This window comes from Chelon labrosus (assembly GCF_963514085.1).
Source record: "Chelon labrosus genome assembly, chromosome: 21".
NCBI lineage: Eukaryota > Metazoa > Chordata > Actinopteri > Mugiliformes > Mugilidae > Chelon > Chelon labrosus.
In genome coordinates this window covers 3,038,477-3,057,442 of record NC_140354.1, presented here as the reverse complement: position 1 = coordinate 3,057,442, position 18,966 = coordinate 3,038,477, and the positions used below count along the sequence as shown (strand labels likewise).

Sequence of the window (18,966 nt, the reverse complement as noted above, 5' to 3'; positions counted from 1 at the left end):
AGCTGAGCTTCCTGGTTTGACTCCTGAAGAGTCGGCCTCTGGAATTTGCATTGTAAGATTTCACTTCACAGACGACTCATGCAAAGTGTTTTTAAATGCAGTGGGAAAAGTACTCGGCTTTTTCAAGTGAAAGCAGAAATACATTTGTGTAAAAATACAGAGACAAAGTAGAAAGTTCTTGAACTGAGATGAAGCTAATTTAACTACACAATGGGTTGTCTTTACCATTCCGTGTGTAACACGTAACTGTATGTATAATCGCATAATAAGAATAACTATAGTTGTCAGATAAATGTGGTGAAGTAAATATTTCCCTCTGGGATACAGTGGTAAAGTTAACTTAAGTACAGTCACTTAAGTGCAAAAGAATATAAAATCACATTCAATATAAACAAACATTAGCCATTTCTGAGCATAGAACTGTTTAAATGTAGTAAAACAGATGTGAAATTAAATGGAAATTCATATCAACATTACATATGCAATTGTGCTTGAATTTAATGAGTAAATGTGTTTAGTTAGTTTTTTGTTCTTTGTTTTTAAAAAAAAAAAAAAAAAAAGTTTCGTGATGTCTCCAACTCGATGGGAAAAACTGCCTTTATATGCAGCGGCGAGGCTGAAACGGTTGAAATCCAAAATTTCCGACAGTTTTGAAAGCATCAAATGCATCACCTCAGGTCCGCCCCTCTAATAATATTGTGCGCGCTCCTGCAGAAAGACTTCCACCGAGTAACAGCGCGTCCCCGCGGCTGCACGGCGCTAATTTAGATAGTTTAGTAATCAGAAATCCCCCTGGGAATCAGGCCATGTTATTGCACGCGTATGGACGACGGATAGTCAGGCATTTGGAAAACATGGATACAACCTTTGCGAATGGTTTTCGTGACTTCTTGGAAGTATAACATCGGGTTCCGGTGGCGATATTTTTTTCTGTCAGGAAGTTTGACGTATTCGACCGAAGATTATTTCTTGCTTTGTTTTGGTTGTAAAAAGTTGTGGACTACCATTTGCTCCAAACGCCGTACGGCAACTTTGTGACACTGACGCTGACAAAAGACTGAGTTTTCACGATTTATTTTTATTATTTCAGTTTGGCTCATTTATATGAATACTTCAGGATCCGCAATTTTAGAGGCTGCTGTTCTCCGAAGTCTAAACAACGATGGACTTTATCCCACTTGGCTCCGCATGACATTGGCTAACAAATCGAGTTTGTATGCAAAATATATAAAGGTAGAATATTTTTAGTTTCTGCTATCGTCTGGCTTTCATCAAGCTTTGTTGCTCAGTCGTCCCATCATAAATTACATTAAACTGTGCCGTTGTTATGGGCCAGGCAGGCCGTTATTTTACAAGATTATATTTCTGTCCATATTCACGTTACAATGCGATTCAATTGTACTCATTGCAGTCATAAGAGCAAAGCTACCTCCAGTCTAGAATATTTTGTACCCAAACCTGGCAACACAGACGCGAAAAATCTGCAAATTTAGCAGGAAGAGGGGCCATCTAAATCACGGAAATCGTACGTCTTTCCCTCTGGCTACTCACAAATGGATTTCATACAGGCCATACGGCTATTGTTACACCTTGATGTGTAGTTTTTGTTCGTAGACTCTTTCTCAGTCCGGAAAGCCTGAAATCACCGTGTGACTTCTGAAAATGTTTTGGAAACGTGAGTTTTCCAGAGATCCGAGGCTGCAGCGGCGCAGAAGTTTGACTCTGGCCCACAGCTGGAGCAGTTTGATGTAGGCTTTTCCGTCGGAACATTTTCAGTGTGAAGCTCGCAGCTGTCTGATGTGACCGTGTTTGTTTTTACAACCTGGAAAGAAATAGTTTGCGTGTATCCTCCAACTTTCCGTTAAAGAAGACATACCCCCCGTACCTGGGGGGGTCAGCCCCGCCATGGCGCCCTCACACTCTCCGGTGTGTCGGTCTGACTGAGGGCACCGATGGACGCCTCGACCCACTGTCCCATTTCTGCCGCGAGACACCGGTGACGGAGTCGGCTGCACGCGAGAGAAGACAGGTGAGGGTGTGCTGTGCACGTGACGTTTTTGACAGGTGTGAGTTACGTTGCGTTCAGTGATTCAGGGAAAACAGTGCGAGGGGTATTATTTAGTACTGGGGTCAAGGTTCGAATTCCAACCAGTGAAACCAAAACAGTAAATAAAAGTTTTCTGATAGCTGAGGAAAGATTTTTTTTTTTTCTGATATGAACGTATACAAAGTATGAAAGTATTTAAGCCCTGAAGCTTTTATTTTGCTATTCTCGAAGAAGACAATTGTCCTGGTTTATTTTTGAACCCAAGCTTCTAATCTCAGTGTCCTATCTCTTCCACATAACCTTTCTTTGGGAAATACTATAAAACATATTTTATCTTGACTTTAAGCAGTTGGGTGTCTGAGTTTATAGTTTTTCTTAAAAACAAATAATGCATCAGTATAATGAGGTGCAGTAAATTGGCTTTATAGACTCGAGACTACATATATGATGGCAATGAATTCTGAGATGACCAGGAAAGAAACACCTATGGCCAAGTACAGAATAACATACCAAGGTCTGTATTTGGTGTGAAAACTTTGTATTTTGTATTAACTACATGAATTACTGTTCCATAAATAACATACGCATCTGTGTATTAGCTGAAACCTGAAAAGGCTCATATTGACAGACAAAGGTCTAATTTATGTGAACTAAAATTAAATCGGCCATAAAAAACGAATAACTGGCTTTTACTTCAACTTAAATACCTCGGCAGCAGAATTGAAAGGTTCAAATTGCCAAGACTCTAATTTGTACATAATTTGTTGCTTCCAGGTCTTGTCCAGTGTTCTCATATGCCAGGGAGGGAAATATCTGCTAAACTTATTATGATGAGTAACTGCAAACTAAACTGTTTACTTAGCCTGCGATATTACATACTGTTTGAATAAAAATGAGAAGGATACACAGGGCACACATATGACCACTGTATCAAATCAAACTAGCGCCATACATGGCAACAAAGCTAAAGATGGTGGTATTACTCATGACTAACGCCCACTGGAATATTACACACTATCAATCTGCCCTCCTACCTATCTAACTTGGACATTAATGATGGAGGGTGATATAGTGTTTTGCAGGCTCATGTATTAAGAGGAGACAGTTTAGGAGAAAGGACAATTTATGGTTGGTCTTGGACTATTCGATTGTCGAAGTCACAAGCATTGGGTATGATACTTTTAAAGGATATATTGAAGAAAGTTGCCTTTTTTGCATCTGCAAAAGTTTATGCAGGAATGTAACAGAGGGAGTCAGCTTTTCTTTGGAACTTTACATTTTGTTTGTGTCATATAAGCATGCAGAAAGAGATGTATATTCAAAAGGCTGATTGTGTATGCACATTTGTACATATGCTTGTATTTTGAATGTGTGTTTCACTCACTACAAAGGACATTTTGAGACTACTGGTTGCCAAGCCAAGCATTAGCTCCTTGTTGAGATTGCAATATTTAAATGAAGTGGACTGCCCTAAACCAAAAGCACATGTGCACCTGAAACAGGAGAGACATCATGCCAGGGGATTTTGTTATGAAGCCCTGAGTCCAGATGCACCACTGGCCTGGGACTGAGAGGACTGTGGCTGGGAAAAACTGCCTCAGACTAAACACCTCTCAAAGCAGACAGAGGAGAGAGGGCGGAGGAAAATCCATGTAAATCCTGCTAGTCCTAGAAATGTGATACAAGGAAAATAAAGCAGGCACAGCTGACTGAACTGGGAGAGCGCAGCTTCGTTCTCCATTGAATTCCCCACATTCCGCTTGGGAGGTAATTAAAATCAGGAGAAGCCAGAGAAAAGAGGGTGACTTGGGGATTAGGCAGAAAGGTTAGTTGTTGTGTTGCTGACTAGGGCCACATGCGTTGCACATTTTGAGGTTTTCTTTATGGGTATAGCATCCTTACTGTACTACATTATATAGCTATAAAGGCAACGATGCCTCTGTTACATGAAGTGACCGTACACTGATGCAAAACAGAATTTCACACTCCATAAACTTCATGTTATTTTGTAGGGTATAAAATGCCTTAAGCATGAAGTTGGAAGGGTTGAAGGACAAAAGTCTTTGGCACCTACTCCGTTGGCAGGGGAACATGAGAGTGGCGGAAACTTGAAAGCAATGTGGCAACGCTCCGCCGACCACAGACGGACATGCCCGGCATTCTTGCGGGTGATTATTACCCAGAAATCCACAAAGTCAATGAGTTGCCTCAGGTGCTGTTGCTGCTTATTTTATGTACAGAAATTTCCCGCATCCACTGCAAGGCTGGGCTCCTGACTCTGCAATACAGACACGTGGCTGTAGACTTCATCCTCAGACACTGTTCTTCTTGTTTATGTCAGTTTCAATTAAATCATCATTAATTATTTAATCATTTAAAAGGATAAACTAAATAAACTAGTGTTTAATTATATAGGCGTGATCTAACCTTTGCAGTGGGTTTAGTTAAAGCACAAGTCAAAGTGAAACATCTTATCTCAGGCTTTGGGTTCAAGTCACTGTGTATAAAAATGATCCAGTTGATACAGTGTGGTGTACAGATCTGTGATCAAAGCAGATACCAACAGCACGTGGAGGTTCTGAAGCAATATTCATACCATAATGTAGCGCATTTGTGAAAACTGAGTTTGTGTTTAAGGACTTCAGTGACATGAACACAAGAGTTCTTTTGTATTCTCTTTTGTTGAATTAGTCTAAATTCCATGGTTTATTGGTACAAATCTGAGGGAAACCCTCTCCATTGAAGGAAATGCCTCAGTTTATAATGCTGTTGACGCCTTGAACAGTGCCGATAATATTGCCTTGTTAACTTCAACAATGGACTTATGACACGGCTGAGTTAGGGTTTTGCAGCTCGTGCATCCATAGTCGATTAAAGCTGGCAGATAGTTAAAATGGCAGAAAACTCCTCGTAAAGAACATTCTTCCCATATGAACCGGGCCAGAGCAATTGCTGCCAGTGCAGCTTGAGTTTCAGCCGTTTCCAATTGCCATTCTTTCTCATGGGCAAACACACAACACACATTCTTGCATGCACTGCACACTTTCCTATTCACTCAATCAAAAAATCTTTAGGTATGTAGTCTTAGGTTACGTTTTTACATGCCTGCAAGGAATCTAGCATGAGAAAGGGTTTGTGCTTTAAATGAAAACATAGTTTTCTGAGACACATTAAGTGTATGAGAAGGGCACAATACAGCCACTTTGTGCTGCCAGCCTTCAGGTTTCATGATTCACATTTCCTTTTGGCTTTATCATCTCTGTAATGTTTACCAGTTAGGTGATGTTTCATGGCCACAGGTACTTGCACACTGACACAGTTTTCTAGGAATGACTGATAACCTTTGCCGTATGTCATATCCTGTCCAACTCAATGATTCACATCCTCCTGCTCTGTCTCCAACCCCACAAATATTAACAAAACACCACCAACCTCAGTTGTTACAAGCTTTGCTCTTTGTGTAATTAATTTCTGTGTTTACTACTGCAGGTTGTGTGTGGGTTGGCAAGGCAGAGACAAGTTTCTGAAGACTGGTTTGTAGACCACGTGCACAGACATCGCCACAATGAGTAAGTCTTATAAACTCTGACATTCTCACATTTAGACGTTACTCAAAGCATGAGATAAAAACAGACATTCACACTAAACATCATCCTTAAGTCTAAAGGCTGTGCAAACTGCTGCTCCAGACACTGTCAGGTGAAGGATTGGTTTTCAGTATTCTGGAGATAGAGGTCTGGTTCTCTCAGCTGCCCTGGGGCTGTGTGATGTCTGTCCAAACTACACAAGGAGAATATTTTCTCTTCATGAGCTTGTCCAGCCAAATGCAGAGCATGCCCTGAGATCAAACATGGGAATAGGCACATGAGAAACACAGCACTTCTTTCATTCTTCCAATACCCTGTCACAGGATAGTCTCAGTATGGCTGTAGTTAAAGATGACTGACTAATTGTCTGCACACACCTTTTAGTGCCGTGCTAAGGGCTCATATTGCTCTCTTTGTGCCACACACACGTCCATTTTCCAATCCACACAGTAATTGTGTGTTTTTGCCAACCCATTATCCTCCCCAGATGAGAGGCAGGCTCTCCACTCGATAATGAAGGACCTGGTTGCCCTCCAGATGACGCGGCGCCAGCCTGTGTTGTCTTATGACAGCGGTAAACCCAAGACACCGTCACAGGCCAACAGACAGGTACGGTGTTAGTGCATCACAATTAGTTTTTTTATATAAAGATAATGGCGCACTCAAAACTAATAGAATATTAGAATATATTGCTCTGTCCAATGCATATGACACTGTGTTTAGAAAACTTTAGCAAGCCTTAAACGCTGACAAAACGATGTATTATCCTCATCACTACAGGTATGTCCATCATAGAATTTCTATTATAGAAGATCCCTCTACTAACACTGTGTAACTTGTTGTTATTATACTTGTTCCTTATGTTATTTCTCCAGACAGTTAGCTAATGTAGTTTAATGACAGATGCATTCACAAAGTTGCCACCCACAGTTTTGCCACCCTGAAACATATTTCATTAAGTTATTTTCAGCTTCTTCTCTAAAATTGTATTCTGCATGTGTAGAGGTATGACAAGTAGCCCACCCACCCGCATGTAGGGAAAGATTCTTACCCACCTCATTGCAAGACTTACATCAGTATATTGATATAACTGTCTTTTAACAACTTTGGTATTTATTTGATTGCAAATATCAAATGATGACATTAACCAAGAGAGAATCGTGCTAAAGAGCTCCCTGGCTGGATATAAACCAGACCATGGAAAAACCAAATAGGCATGTCCCAATTAACAGTTTAACACATTTTTGTGCTGATTAAACAAATAGGCATTAACTTAACTGGTGGGCTTTAGAAGTTCTGGTAGGTGTAGTTTGTTACCTTTGGACGCAACCATGCTTGCTGATCTGCCCGTTTCCAGTGTAATCTAAGCCAGACGCATACTGGCGGCTGCTGTGTGTTTACTCACGTCTGTCAGTCAGGAGCCAGTCTTCTCATCTAATCCTCCAAGAAGGCAAATATGTGCATTTCCTTAAGTGTAGAAATATTCATTCAAAACAAGATGGTTTTTCTCTCCCTTCTCTGCTGCCTGTATAACCTCTATAACTTGGTCTGCAGTTATGAGTGGAAGTGGACAAATGATGAAGCAGTGAAAAAGAATGATGTTCCCCAGGGAACAGTCTTTGTGCAAGACTGACAGGTGAAGACATCTCCCTCTCACTGGTTTACCTTCTTATTCTGCTTTCTCTTCAGGATGATGTCAGGATAAAGTTTGAGTTCTCCGGAGAGAGGAGGTGAGCCTAGTCCTTATTTATCTGCGTGTTGTGTATGTAGCTATGGTGCATTCAAATCGCATACATACATTATGCAAGTGAGAGATAGCATAAACTCACTCAGGATACATAAACACATTCATTTAGCCATGCTGTTCTTGTCACATGTTCCACTTCATGAGAAAGAGCTCAAACTCCAGCTCCTAATTCAGCCTGGTATGTGAGCTGGAGAATGGAAGGGGAAAAGACTGTGGTTAGCCTGTGGCTGCCAGCACAAACCACAAATATGCAAGGTGTACTTAGAAGGATCTGCACACGTTAAAACAGCAGCTTGTGTGTATGTCATTTGAACGTGTGCATGTAACTGAAAAGCAGTTTCCCTACCAGCTGCTATTAATCTCTCATAATCTGCCATGTCTCTGTGATTTCTTGCTTTTTTTATGTGTAGGATCCTGATGTTTGGACGACCTGTGCAGTTTGAGGAAATTCAGCAGAAAGTCAAGGCTGTCTTTGGCCAGCAGCTAGACCTGCATTATATGAACAATGAGGTGAAGTGGAGTGTTTTTTGTGTGCTGTCTCACCTTCCTCCTACTCATTCTGTCTTCTTTTAAATGAGGATGTTATTCAAATGTACTGCTTTGTCCAGCAATCAGAAGCTTAATATCTACCATTTGCCTGAAAAAAAAAAAAAAAATAATGTGTGACCACACTAATGCTATTAGTGTGGTCCTATCTTTTCTTTATGTGTGTCTTTTGTCACGTAATTGTTGCACATCACTGCATATCATAAATGTGTGTTTCTGTGATTCCTTTACATATTAAATATTTGGCCATTATAACACATGTCCAACAGCTTTGCTTCGGGATGCGTTTGTTTTTGTGTATTGTTGATTTTGTGTGTGTGTGTCTTGGCAGTTGTCCATCCCTCTGCGAGGTCAGGATGACCTGGACAAAGCAATCGACCTGCTGGACCGGAGCTCCAACATGAAGAGCATCAAAATACTGCTTCTCACTCAGGAGCACAGCAATGTAAGATGTGTGCGCACATGCACACAGACACACACACAGGTTGTGCATTTATAGTGTACCATTGCACCACTGGCATTTCTTCACTACAGGGCCATGTTGTGAAAAATCTAAGTTCCTGATTAATTTACACTACACTAACTAACTCGCTGACATGTTTAATCATGTGTTGAAGCTCTTTTCAAATCTCTTTTCTTCCCCTTTCTCTCCCGAACTGCAGGCTTCCTCACCCTCCCACCATGTGCCATGTAAGCAGGTGAGGATCAAACCCTCCCAGTCCACTGGCGACGTCAGCACGGTGTACCAATCCTCCGAGCCCAGGGGGCGCCACTTATCAACTGGTACGTATCATCAACACCCATTCTCATTCAAATTTTTTGGCAATAACATGGTTCACACACAGATCAAAAACAGGTCATCTAGATGGGTTCTTCCTCCTTACTACTTTTCTAATATTCAACTACAGGTAGCTGTCACATTACATTTTATTTTTAAATCTGCCTTGATTTCTTTGTCTGTTGCCTTCTATTGCTCTTTCTCTGACTGTTCTTACTTTTGCTTCCCCTTCTGGCAATGGGTCCTCTTCCTTTTCCTGTTCACCCTCACTAGACGATGCCTGCTGGACAGCAGCCAATCAGATTACCGAATGCTATTAGTGTGGTGGATCAGTGGTCTGGTTTAGGATTTCTTTTCCTCTAGAGCAGAAGGGGTCAAAGTTGCTCAAGGCAAGCTTTAGAGCTTGACAGAGTGAGTCTATAAGTAGAGAAACCAGTTCTTCACTGTTGCTTTTTTTGAGGCACAATGTCAGCAGTCAATACTTTCATTTGTTTTTTTCTTTATGTTTATGTTTTCAGAGGGAGATGGCCATGTCACGACATGATTGTGCTCTTGAGTTGCATACTTGCAGCTGCTACATGTTTTGTTTTTCATTGTACATTCTCCATGGAAACGCTATTTTATCACATTGTCAGTTGATGCACTCAAAGCACATTGTCGTGCACTTTTGAGTTCCTGGCCATATAATGTCCAGATATTGTTGTAAATTTAAATGTTTCATCTGTCTAATTATTTCCTGTATGCTCATACTCTCTGTCTGATCCCAGGTTCTCAGAACACAGGGCGTAGTTCGCCGCCTCCTGGCTACGTCCCTGAACGCCAGCAGAGGATCGCTCGCCAGGGTTCGTACACCAGCATAAACAGTGAGGGGGAGTTCATCCCCGAGACCAGCGATCAATGTGTGAGTCATCTCTTCGCTTTTAGTGCAGAAAATCCACTTTCAGTAGAATACATTTGGTCTATTTGTGATGCATAAAAAAATACAAAGCTCAACATATTTCTTGGGTTTCTTCACATAATGGAAGTTTTATGGAATATGCAGCTTATATGACAATATTTTGCGTGCACGTTATTAAGAAGGTAATTCAATTTAGGAGTAAAACGTCAGAACAGATTTGTTATTCCACATAAAGCCTGTGCTACAGAAATTTTAATCAAATAAAATGCAGTATTTCATAAATATTATTTTTTTCTGGGAAATGTGTACACAATGCATGTGTGCATACACACCTTTGACTTTCCATTCTGCCCTCTCCAGGTGCTGGATCCATGGAGCAGTGCAGAGAACTCCATTTCTGGAAGCTGTCAGTCTCTGGACAGCAGCTCAGACAGGTGACTAACAAGCTGTGCCTCCTTCAAAAGTGCCACTAATGCTGCTTGCCAGGAACTCACTACACACTGCACGTTTTATTGTCTTTCCATTACATTTCCATACTTTCCAAATTGTTGGCTGTTACCTGTCATAAACACCTAAATACATTCCGAGGAAATTACAGTTTTAGTTTGGGAAGGCTCACAGCAGCTCTCACTCGTCTTCCTTCCCTCTCTTCCTTCACAGCCCCTCACTGAGGAAGTCTCGTATGCACAGAGCCAAGAGTTACCCTGATAATCGTCAAGAGTGTGCAGGTGATAGTCAAGCATCTAAATTTTCTCTGTAACCATGATAATATAATGTTAATGCATCTTATGATTACCTTGGGGTTTTACTTTCATCACTTAACATCTTGAAGGCTATTAGGATATAATGATAGAACATTTGTGTAGACTTTCACTACAACTAGTATATGAATGCAAAGTATCACAATAGCTCACATGAATGCTGTGTGACACAGTGTGCAGCAGAGCCAAACTGTGGTTGAATAACAGAGTAATCCTGCTGACCTGTGACCCTCTGCATATTTGCTTTCAGACAGAGAGAATCATGTGTATGACAGGGTAGCAGGGAAAGGAGGCACCTATCCTCGTAGGTACCACGTCTCCCTGCATTACAAGGACCACAGTGAAGGTAAGACTGCCTAAGTCATATTTTTTTCCCACAGTCCTCCCATTCATCACGTGATATTGATCCAAGGCACGCTCCTTCCCTGTCTCCTCCAGGTCGTCGAACATTTCCACGCATTCGTCGTCCCCAGGGGAACCTTTTCACTCTGGTGCCCTCGCGGCGGTCGCTCAACGGCAGCGAGGAGAGCCTGGGCAGTTGGCAGCTGGTCGACGCACAGGGTAGACTGAGACCACAGGAACGTCCTGTTGCCCATAAGTGTGAGTCTAGCCGAACTATAAATAAAATGTACTTCACTATTTATTACATTCTTGATAAATAAATAATTCTCTGCATGGTGCAAGGGCCAATACCAGTGCTGATATTTTTCAATAAAGGCTGATGGATAGTTGATGGAATAATAAATTGAGAATTATTATTTGTCTCATGGTTTAAATAGTAAACCATGATAGAGACCCATTCTTGGATTTATAGAGTAAAAATATGTTACAAACATTAAATATGTGAGTGCTTACAAAAGACACAAAATGCTGTTTAGTACTTTTGACTTATTTGACAATATACATTTAAAAAGCATTATTTCTGCTTCTCTATTTTGAAAATGTAATTGACTCTCTCAGCACCGTCCCTTTTATAAGATATATAAAATAACATACTGAATACTTTTGTAGAACTGAAATAAACTGTGTGTGTGTTGTTTCATCCCAGCACCCAGTGCTCCGGTGACATGGCGCAGAGGGAAGCTTCTGGGCCAGGGTGCGTTTGGTCGAGTTTACCTGTGCTATGATGTGGATACTGGCAGAGAGCTGGCGGCTAAGCAAGTCCAGTTTGATCCTGACAGTCCTGAGACCAGCAAGGTGAAATGCTCACAGCTTACACTAACCTAGATAATTTAACTTTCTTGTTTCACAGTGACGCGGAATAATGAGTTGTTTTCTTTTGTGGACATTTTTGCTTCCTCTGGTTACACATTAGGATTCTGTTGTCAGGAAATTGCTTAATGTCATGTCCTCGTCACTTCTTCTATATCATAATTTTTTCTATGAAATATCCATTCAAGTTTGTTGATGCTATGGTCAAGCTATAAAAGTAGCAAAAACGACTTCATACGTTAATCTGAACAGGCCATTATGCTGGTACACAGACAGTTGGTGTGACTGGCTGAGCATGGGATTAATGAGTCAACAATCTGATGAACTCTTTGCTTTAGTTATTGGTCTGAATTCAAGCCACGACTTCTATTTTGTCCCCTGACACAAAAACAACATAATCAACTCTGCTGGAACGAAATGTAGTAACTCAAGAAGTGGAACGCATGGAAGAGATTGTCTTTCCTCCCTCAATCCCCCCTCTTCAACATTTTAATGTCTTTTCCTGTCTGCCACAGAGAAAACATGCTCTGTCACTTCCTGTATCTGAGAGCAGCCGAGCATTGTCATGGTGGTGGACGGTGACGGGTCAGCATTGCCTTGACCTGTTATCACCCTTTCATAGCCCTTCTCCTGACCCCAGCTTGTACAGATGTGAATCAGTTGTTTCTTTTAAACTGGCTTCTGGGGATTACTGTGTCTCCGTGACTTCCCCCCTCGCTCGCTCGCTCGCTCTCTCTCTCTCTCTCTCTCTCTCTCTCTCTCGCTCTCTCTCGCTCTCTCTCTCTCTCTCTCTCTCTCTCTCACTCTCTCTCTTTCTCACTGTTGTGGCCTCATTTTGTGAAGTAAACACAGGAACTTCTTTTAGGGAATTGTGCAATTGGCCTTTATTTACTCTCTGGTTTAGTTTTCACTTCTGGCAGACTCCACATGCATAAGTCACTGTTTGTCATCCCTGTGTTACATTTATTTGTGATAACTGATATGACAGCGCTTGAGGGGACCAGCTACATTCAGTCCATCCAAAAAATGCTTTCTGTTTCCAGATGACAAAGCTCTGTTCAAAAATGATGGTTAATCATTTCTTTTCGGGTTATTGTCTTTGTTGTTGAAAGAAATTTGCCAGTGTTTAATTTGCCTTCTTCCCCATGTTCCTGCGCAGGAGGTCAGTGCTTTGGAGTGTGAAATCCAGTTGCTGAAAAATCTGCACCATGATCGCATTGTTCAGTACTACGGCTGTTTAAGAGACCACAATGAGAAGACCCTCACTATTTTCATGGAGTACATGCCAGGGGTAAGCTCCAGCAGCTATCATCTCACAAATACAACCTGGGCTGCGGTCAGTGAGTGTTTTTGCAAGTCAAAATCCATAAATCAGTACCCTAACCTGGCTCTGAGTGTTTAGTTTCACTGTTATGATGAAGAAATATCATTTTTATTTAAACTCCACAAGTAAAATATGAACACAAATACTGTAACAACAAAGAGGAAACCAAACTCAAAAACAGTGACTTATTGTTTCATTTTGATAAGTTAAATTTTGGGGTTCAGAAAAATGACTGGGTGTGTTTCCTCACTCTCTTCCAAACTCTTCCTCAGACTCTGCGGCCCCTATTTTTTTTACCCCTTCCACATCTGTATGTCTTCTTACTTAATACAAATATACAAATACAAAGTAAAGCCTGTACTTTCATTCTACCAGGGTTCAGTCAAAGACCAGCTGAAAGCCTACGGGGCCTTGACAGAAAATGTGACACGGAAGTACACACGACAGATCCTGGAGGGCATGTCCTATCTGCACAGCAACATGATCGTACACAGGGACATCAAAGGTAGTCCTTTTTGCTTTCAGAGTCCTGACTATTATGCTGTTCAGACAGTCATTGTCAGGGAGAGGATTAGTGGGATAAAATATTTACATGTTTTCTGTCAACCGTGGCTCTCAGGTGCCAACATCCTGCGAGATTCAGCGGGAAACGTGAAGCTTGGCGATTTTGGTGCCAGTAAGAGGCTTCAAACCATCTGCATGTCTGGCACTGGCATCCGCTCCGTGACCGGCACCCCCTACTGGATGAGTCCGGAGGTGATCAGTGGAGAGGGCTACGGCAGAAAGGCTGATGTCTGGTAAGAGCAGGAGATCTCCGGTGTAGCTTAATCCTACTTGATCAACGAGTAGCAGACATCTCCATGTGTAATGACACATACTGTAACACTGTAACAGACTGGAAAGATGGAAGAAGAAGAGTTGAACACTTGAACATAACAGGGGTTTTTAAAAATATCTTTTTAAGACTTGTGGTTCACTTTCCATTTTATTGTCTTTCACACTTCTTCTCCACTACATTTTGTTTACAGCTGAATTTCACTTAAAGATCATGTGTAAAAAAAAATACTACTAAACTAAACTACTAAAGAATGTATGAGGGTTTAAAACTTAAGAGCTTCACCTTAACCAACTCAAACATAAGGTGATATAATGGCATAAACCCTACTGGGTCCACTTTTCGTGATAAAATATTTTCACTGTGGTGTTTTGACACTTTTACTTAAGCAAATCTTTAGAATAATTAAACTACCAATAGTTGCACCAGTCATCTCGATTCACAAGCATTTATTGCTTCAAAGGAATTAGATATGCGTTGTTTCTTAAATTAGCTCATGTGTGACGTAGATTCGAGAACATACAAGTAATCACAAAATGGCTCTTTACATACGGAAGTACAAGAAATGACGAAAACTCCTGCATATTTCTTTTAACCAACTTGTTTTACATGTTATCTCTCAGTTAAGAGGTTGTAATAGGAGCAAAGGTGATGTACATGTACTGACTGAGTAGAACATCTCCATTTAACTAGATTATTGCAAATAGGATCTCAAGTTGAGACATGTGAATGTGTAAAAAGTTAAAATGGCAACCTGTAACTCTAAAACTGCTCTTGAAATTATTTTTATTTTTATTTTTTATAAAATAGGGAACTTGCTATATGTAACCCTGTAGACTACCTCACACCCCTCACACAGAGAGCAGACAACATTCCTTTATGCAATGTGATTGGGTGGTGGTGTTTGCTGAAGTGCAGTCAGACAGGTCATTACAGAGGTTGGTATGTTCCAGGTTCTCAGCCTGTGCTGGAGGGCAGTACAGCTCCCATAGGGGCTTGTACCCTCCAAACAGGTGGAGGCAGCCCTCCGCAGACACTGAGTGTAAAAGTTTCCACTGAAGACATTCCTTCATAGTTTTAGTGTTGAGTAGCAGAGACAAAATATGTGGAATTTGTTTCAGCTTGTTAGCACAGCTTCAAGTTAAACTAAAACAAAAACAATCATGCATGTCTTTTGCAGGAGCCTTGGTTGTACAGTGGTAGAGATGCTGACAGAAAAACCTCCGTGGGCTGAATACGAAGCCATGGCAGCAATATTCAAGATCGCCACCCAGCCCACCAACCCATTGCTGCCCTCACACACCTCCGACCAGGCACGGGACTTTATCCGCTGCATCTTTGTGGAGGCCAAACACAGGCCCAGTGCTGAGGAGCTGCTCAGACATCCCTTCTCCCAGATTCTGTGCTGAGACCTGCCTGATTTCTGAACTTTAACCACAGTGAAGCACAGTATCCTCAGCAGTATCTGTAGCTTCCGTAAAACCCATCCGTGGCAGAAAAGTAGACATGGAAGTTCGATGCAACTCTGCCACCATTCAGATGGTTCAAAGAATATGCAGTCTCCTTACACACAAATCCAAAGAGAAGACAGTTTGACAACAGCAGTCAACACAAGGTCTTTAAAACCAATGTACTTTTACAGGTGTCTCCACAAGGGGGAAACAAAGCACAGATTAAGTCTTTGACAGACACAGGCACACATTCACAATGATGCGCTCCAGTTTCACTCCAGAGCATTATTGAGTCACGGCTCATGCTCCAGTAGTTTCATCATTAATTATCCACTCCCGTGTTTACATTCATTCATTATGCATTTCTGAGAAATACCAGAAATTCCCGAAAGTGTTTGACATTTGAACATTTAGCTGCACTCCATTTCAGAGCTACAACAGGCCTAAAAGCTCAATATGCACAGTGGAGGCCACTGGTGCACAATAGCATAAGCTTGACAGGATTGTTCTCTTTTTATCATCTTGTCCGTCTCTCTCTTTCTTAAACTAAGAAATATCTGCTCTTAAACTCTTTATTTAAGCTGTCTGCGATGCACTTTTTTCAATTTCAACCCCTCTGAATTCGTTTTGCAATCTTACTGGTAGACTTTCATGACTCACCACACTTAATTGGATCAATATCTTTGAATTATCGTTGCAAGTGAATTGGTCTAAGCAACCATTTTTCTGAAAATAATTATGCAGCAGTCTTTGAAAAACCGAGAAGGTATTTGGAATATACAATGCAGGTGTAATGCCTGATTTAAGTCAGATGTATGATTGTTCTGTAAAAACACCTCAACTGTCATAGTTGTCCTTAAAACTATGAACCTGTAAATCTAACTAGATTGCCAGGTTATCTTAATGGATTTAGCAAAGATTCACTCTTATATGATCATAAAACATAACATACAGCAGGTAGAGTAGATTTTCTTGTTCTACCATTTGACTCAATGTGACTTATCCTTTTACCTTCAGTGTCACAGGTGTTCTCCTGTGACAATGTGCCAAACGGGGACAGATAGATTATAATGCAACAGACTTGGTCATATGAGAGAGAATCAGATGATCCTTTACATAGTTTGAAAGTTCAAACTAAAGGTCTTCATTTCTGTTCATATGTGTTTGGCCCAAACATCCCTGACTGAACAGCTTTATTAGCTTAAGGATCAATTTAAATCAGATGCACTTTTATGTAAAATGAATGTTGTGAGGTTTTGTTCAAATTTAAGTTTTTTTTTTTACATCAAATGTGAAAAGTTTCACTTTTATTTATAACCCCATGTACATTACAGTTAGATTTTATACGTAAATGTATAAATATATTTTTTATATTCAGACTGTGTCAAATTGCATGATACTTTCAGGACTTAGTGTTGTTAAAAGTAAATAATTGAAAGCAGCTGGTTTTGCAGACATTACAGAATTGGGGTTTATAAATGAAAAATGGATGGAAAGCGAACTCTGGCCGCCTGGTTCTTGTTCCAGTGCAGAATATTTTTTTTCCCACACGTTTTTAGCTATACGTTTAAAAGACAGTATTACCTGACAGGTTACGGAAACTTTGCATCATGGGCCATACTGCTCTGACACATCTGTGAGGACTTGTGAATGAAGCATTTCAAGGCTTGACTTACAAAAGAAACTCCTGGGTATATTTTTCAGTGATCTCAGTGTTGTTAAAACATAATTAAGGGGCTGTGTGCAAGCCAGAGACGAGCAGGATCAGAGCCAGTGCTGGATGTCAGAGTTCGCTGTTCTAACCAGAAGACGATTTGGTTTATCCCAGGGTTCAGATGAGTCCAGTGTTAATTGATTTTCTGGGCAAAGGGCTTACTGCTGCCTTTCTGTTAATAGAAGAGTATTTCTATGGAGCTGCTACATGCTAATGGCAGCTAAAATATGTCCAGTATTGTAAATGATGTGGTTCTAAAAAGGACCCTGGGATAAGCAAATGAAAACAATCTAGTTGTTAGAAATCTATATATGTATGTAATGTGTACCATGACAAGACTTGCAGTGCAAAGTCTAATGTATCAAATTTATTTTACAGCAAGAAAAGAGTAGTATGTTATATATATATATATATATATTCTGTATATATGTCAATCCTTCTTTCCAAATCAAATACATTTTTAAATATATTGTCAGACTGTGTTTGTCAGTATATTTACATACATTGGAGGACAGTTGCGGCCTGTCCGGACTCAGTGAGTCTTGTAAATGAAGGGACGCATGAGACTGAGCTCATTGTTGGCAGTGAGAAGCTACTTGATTGATGCACTAGTTTTTCCTTTCTTTCTCCCCTCGTTTTGTGTCTTTCTCTCTATTTGCTCTTTCACTCATGAGGAAAAACAGGAGGCAGACACAGGAAGAAGAGATTTTTACAGCCGTGTCTGGCTCTGAGATGGGAAAACACACACTGTAACAAAGGGCCTTCATTGAATTGGTGTGACGGATATTCCTTAGCAGTTGACAGGATTGAATTACCTTTATGAATGGATTCTTTCTAGATTTGCCTCCTTGTTTTACTGCAAACCTCTGATGACTTCAGATGAGAATAGTATTTAGGGTATACAGTATTGCTTGTTTCGATTTACCCCAAATATGCCTTTAGGTTTCTATTAAACATAAAAGATCAAATACTTCCTAATTCAAGTCAGTCCATCACTTTTAACCAACCTGAAATATTTAACAAACAATTGACATGAGAATAGCAGTGTCATTGTTGTTAGCATGTTAGCTTTCCTCACTGAGCTGCTTCCATAGCTTTCTTAGCTAGGTCCATGATACGTTATAATTTCTGACATAATACATACTGTATTTTAAAGATTTTATGACCCACAGTATGAATAAAAACACTCATACTGGCTTAAACAACAGTTTTTTGTTATTTTTTCTGGGTGCCGTGCTTCTTACGTGATGTGTTTGTGAAGTGTGCAGGTCTGTCTGTGTGGTATATTTAGCCTCGCAGCATTCCTGCTGACAGGCAGACTGTGGCTTCGGGCCTGAACCGGCTCTCGGTGGCCCTCTTTGTGGCCATGCTGTGTTTGGACCTAGTGGTGCTGAGTCATATAGTGGCCTGTCTGTCCCAGTTAAGCCCCCCTCATTTTCCTCGCACCAGTTTCCCATGAGGCCTCACAGCTTCTGTGGCGCCCAAGCATTCAGCTGTGCTGTTTTCACCAGTCAACTCTCCAAGTTCCACACAGTCGGCAACAAAGGTGAAAGAAGCACTCAGATCCTTTACACTTAAAACCACTGGGCTGCGTATAAACAGGTGTTTTCACCTTTTCTTTCCAATTAGACCTCAAAGTCAGGCAAGGTTGTGCTGGAAATACGTAAATCACTGCACTTAATGAAGCAATAAGGTGTGAACTTTCCCACCTGAAGAGGTCCAGTGATGCCGACAGATGTCAGTCCAGCTGTCTGTATTAATTAAAACAACTATGTGAGTGGTCTGTTGACATCAAAAATCAAAAGCAAAACATCTCAGTTCCAATGTGAGAGTTACCCTCTTATATATTGATTAAAATATTAGATTACTGAAGCATTTGGAAATTAGATGGTCAATATGTAGTTGCTCATTGATAAATGAGATTCAATTAAACATGTTCCATAATACAGCCAAGAGCACTGCACATAAGGTATGCTATAATGGGGCAGGTAGGTTCATAGAGCCAGTTAATGATTCAATGATTCAATTATAACAAGGAGGTCCATTAATAAAGCTCTATACTGAAG

At 40.7% G+C, this 18,966-nt stretch overlaps 1 protein-coding gene across 1 annotated transcript; it reads left to right on the top strand.

Moving 5' to 3' along the window:
• The first annotated feature begins 1 nt into the window (after nt 1).
• Nucleotides 2-18,644, top strand: map3k3 (mitogen-activated protein kinase kinase kinase 3). The gene is made up of 17 exons (XM_084570258.1): nt 2-2,029; nt 5,537-5,616; nt 6,122-6,243; nt 7,324-7,364; nt 7,792-7,891; nt 8,259-8,372; nt 8,590-8,710; nt 9,473-9,606; nt 9,964-10,037; nt 10,264-10,331; nt 10,615-10,710; nt 10,803-10,964; nt 11,413-11,561; nt 12,736-12,867; nt 13,276-13,405; nt 13,520-13,697; nt 14,916-18,644. The coding sequence occupies exons 2-17, from the start codon at nt 5,613-5,615 to the stop codon at nt 15,142-15,144; spliced, it is 1,854 nt and encodes a 617-aa protein (XP_084426384.1). The 5' UTR covers nt 2-2,029; nt 5,537-5,612; the 3' UTR covers nt 15,145-18,644.
• The last annotated feature ends 322 nt before the right edge of the window (nt 18,645-18,966 follow it).

What these genes read in the sequence shown, in the direction of transcription:
- map3k3 (XM_084570258.1), top strand. An exon ending in CCGAGACCAGCGATCAATGT is followed by an intron (nt 9,607 to 9,963) that starts GTGAGTCATCTC and finishes TGCCCTCTCCAG; the next exon opens with GTGCTGGATCCATGGAGCAG. An exon ending in TCATGGAGTACATGCCAGGG is followed by an intron (nt 12,868 to 13,275) that starts GTAAGCTCCAGC and finishes TCATTCTACCAG; the next exon opens with GGTTCAGTCAAAGACCAGCT.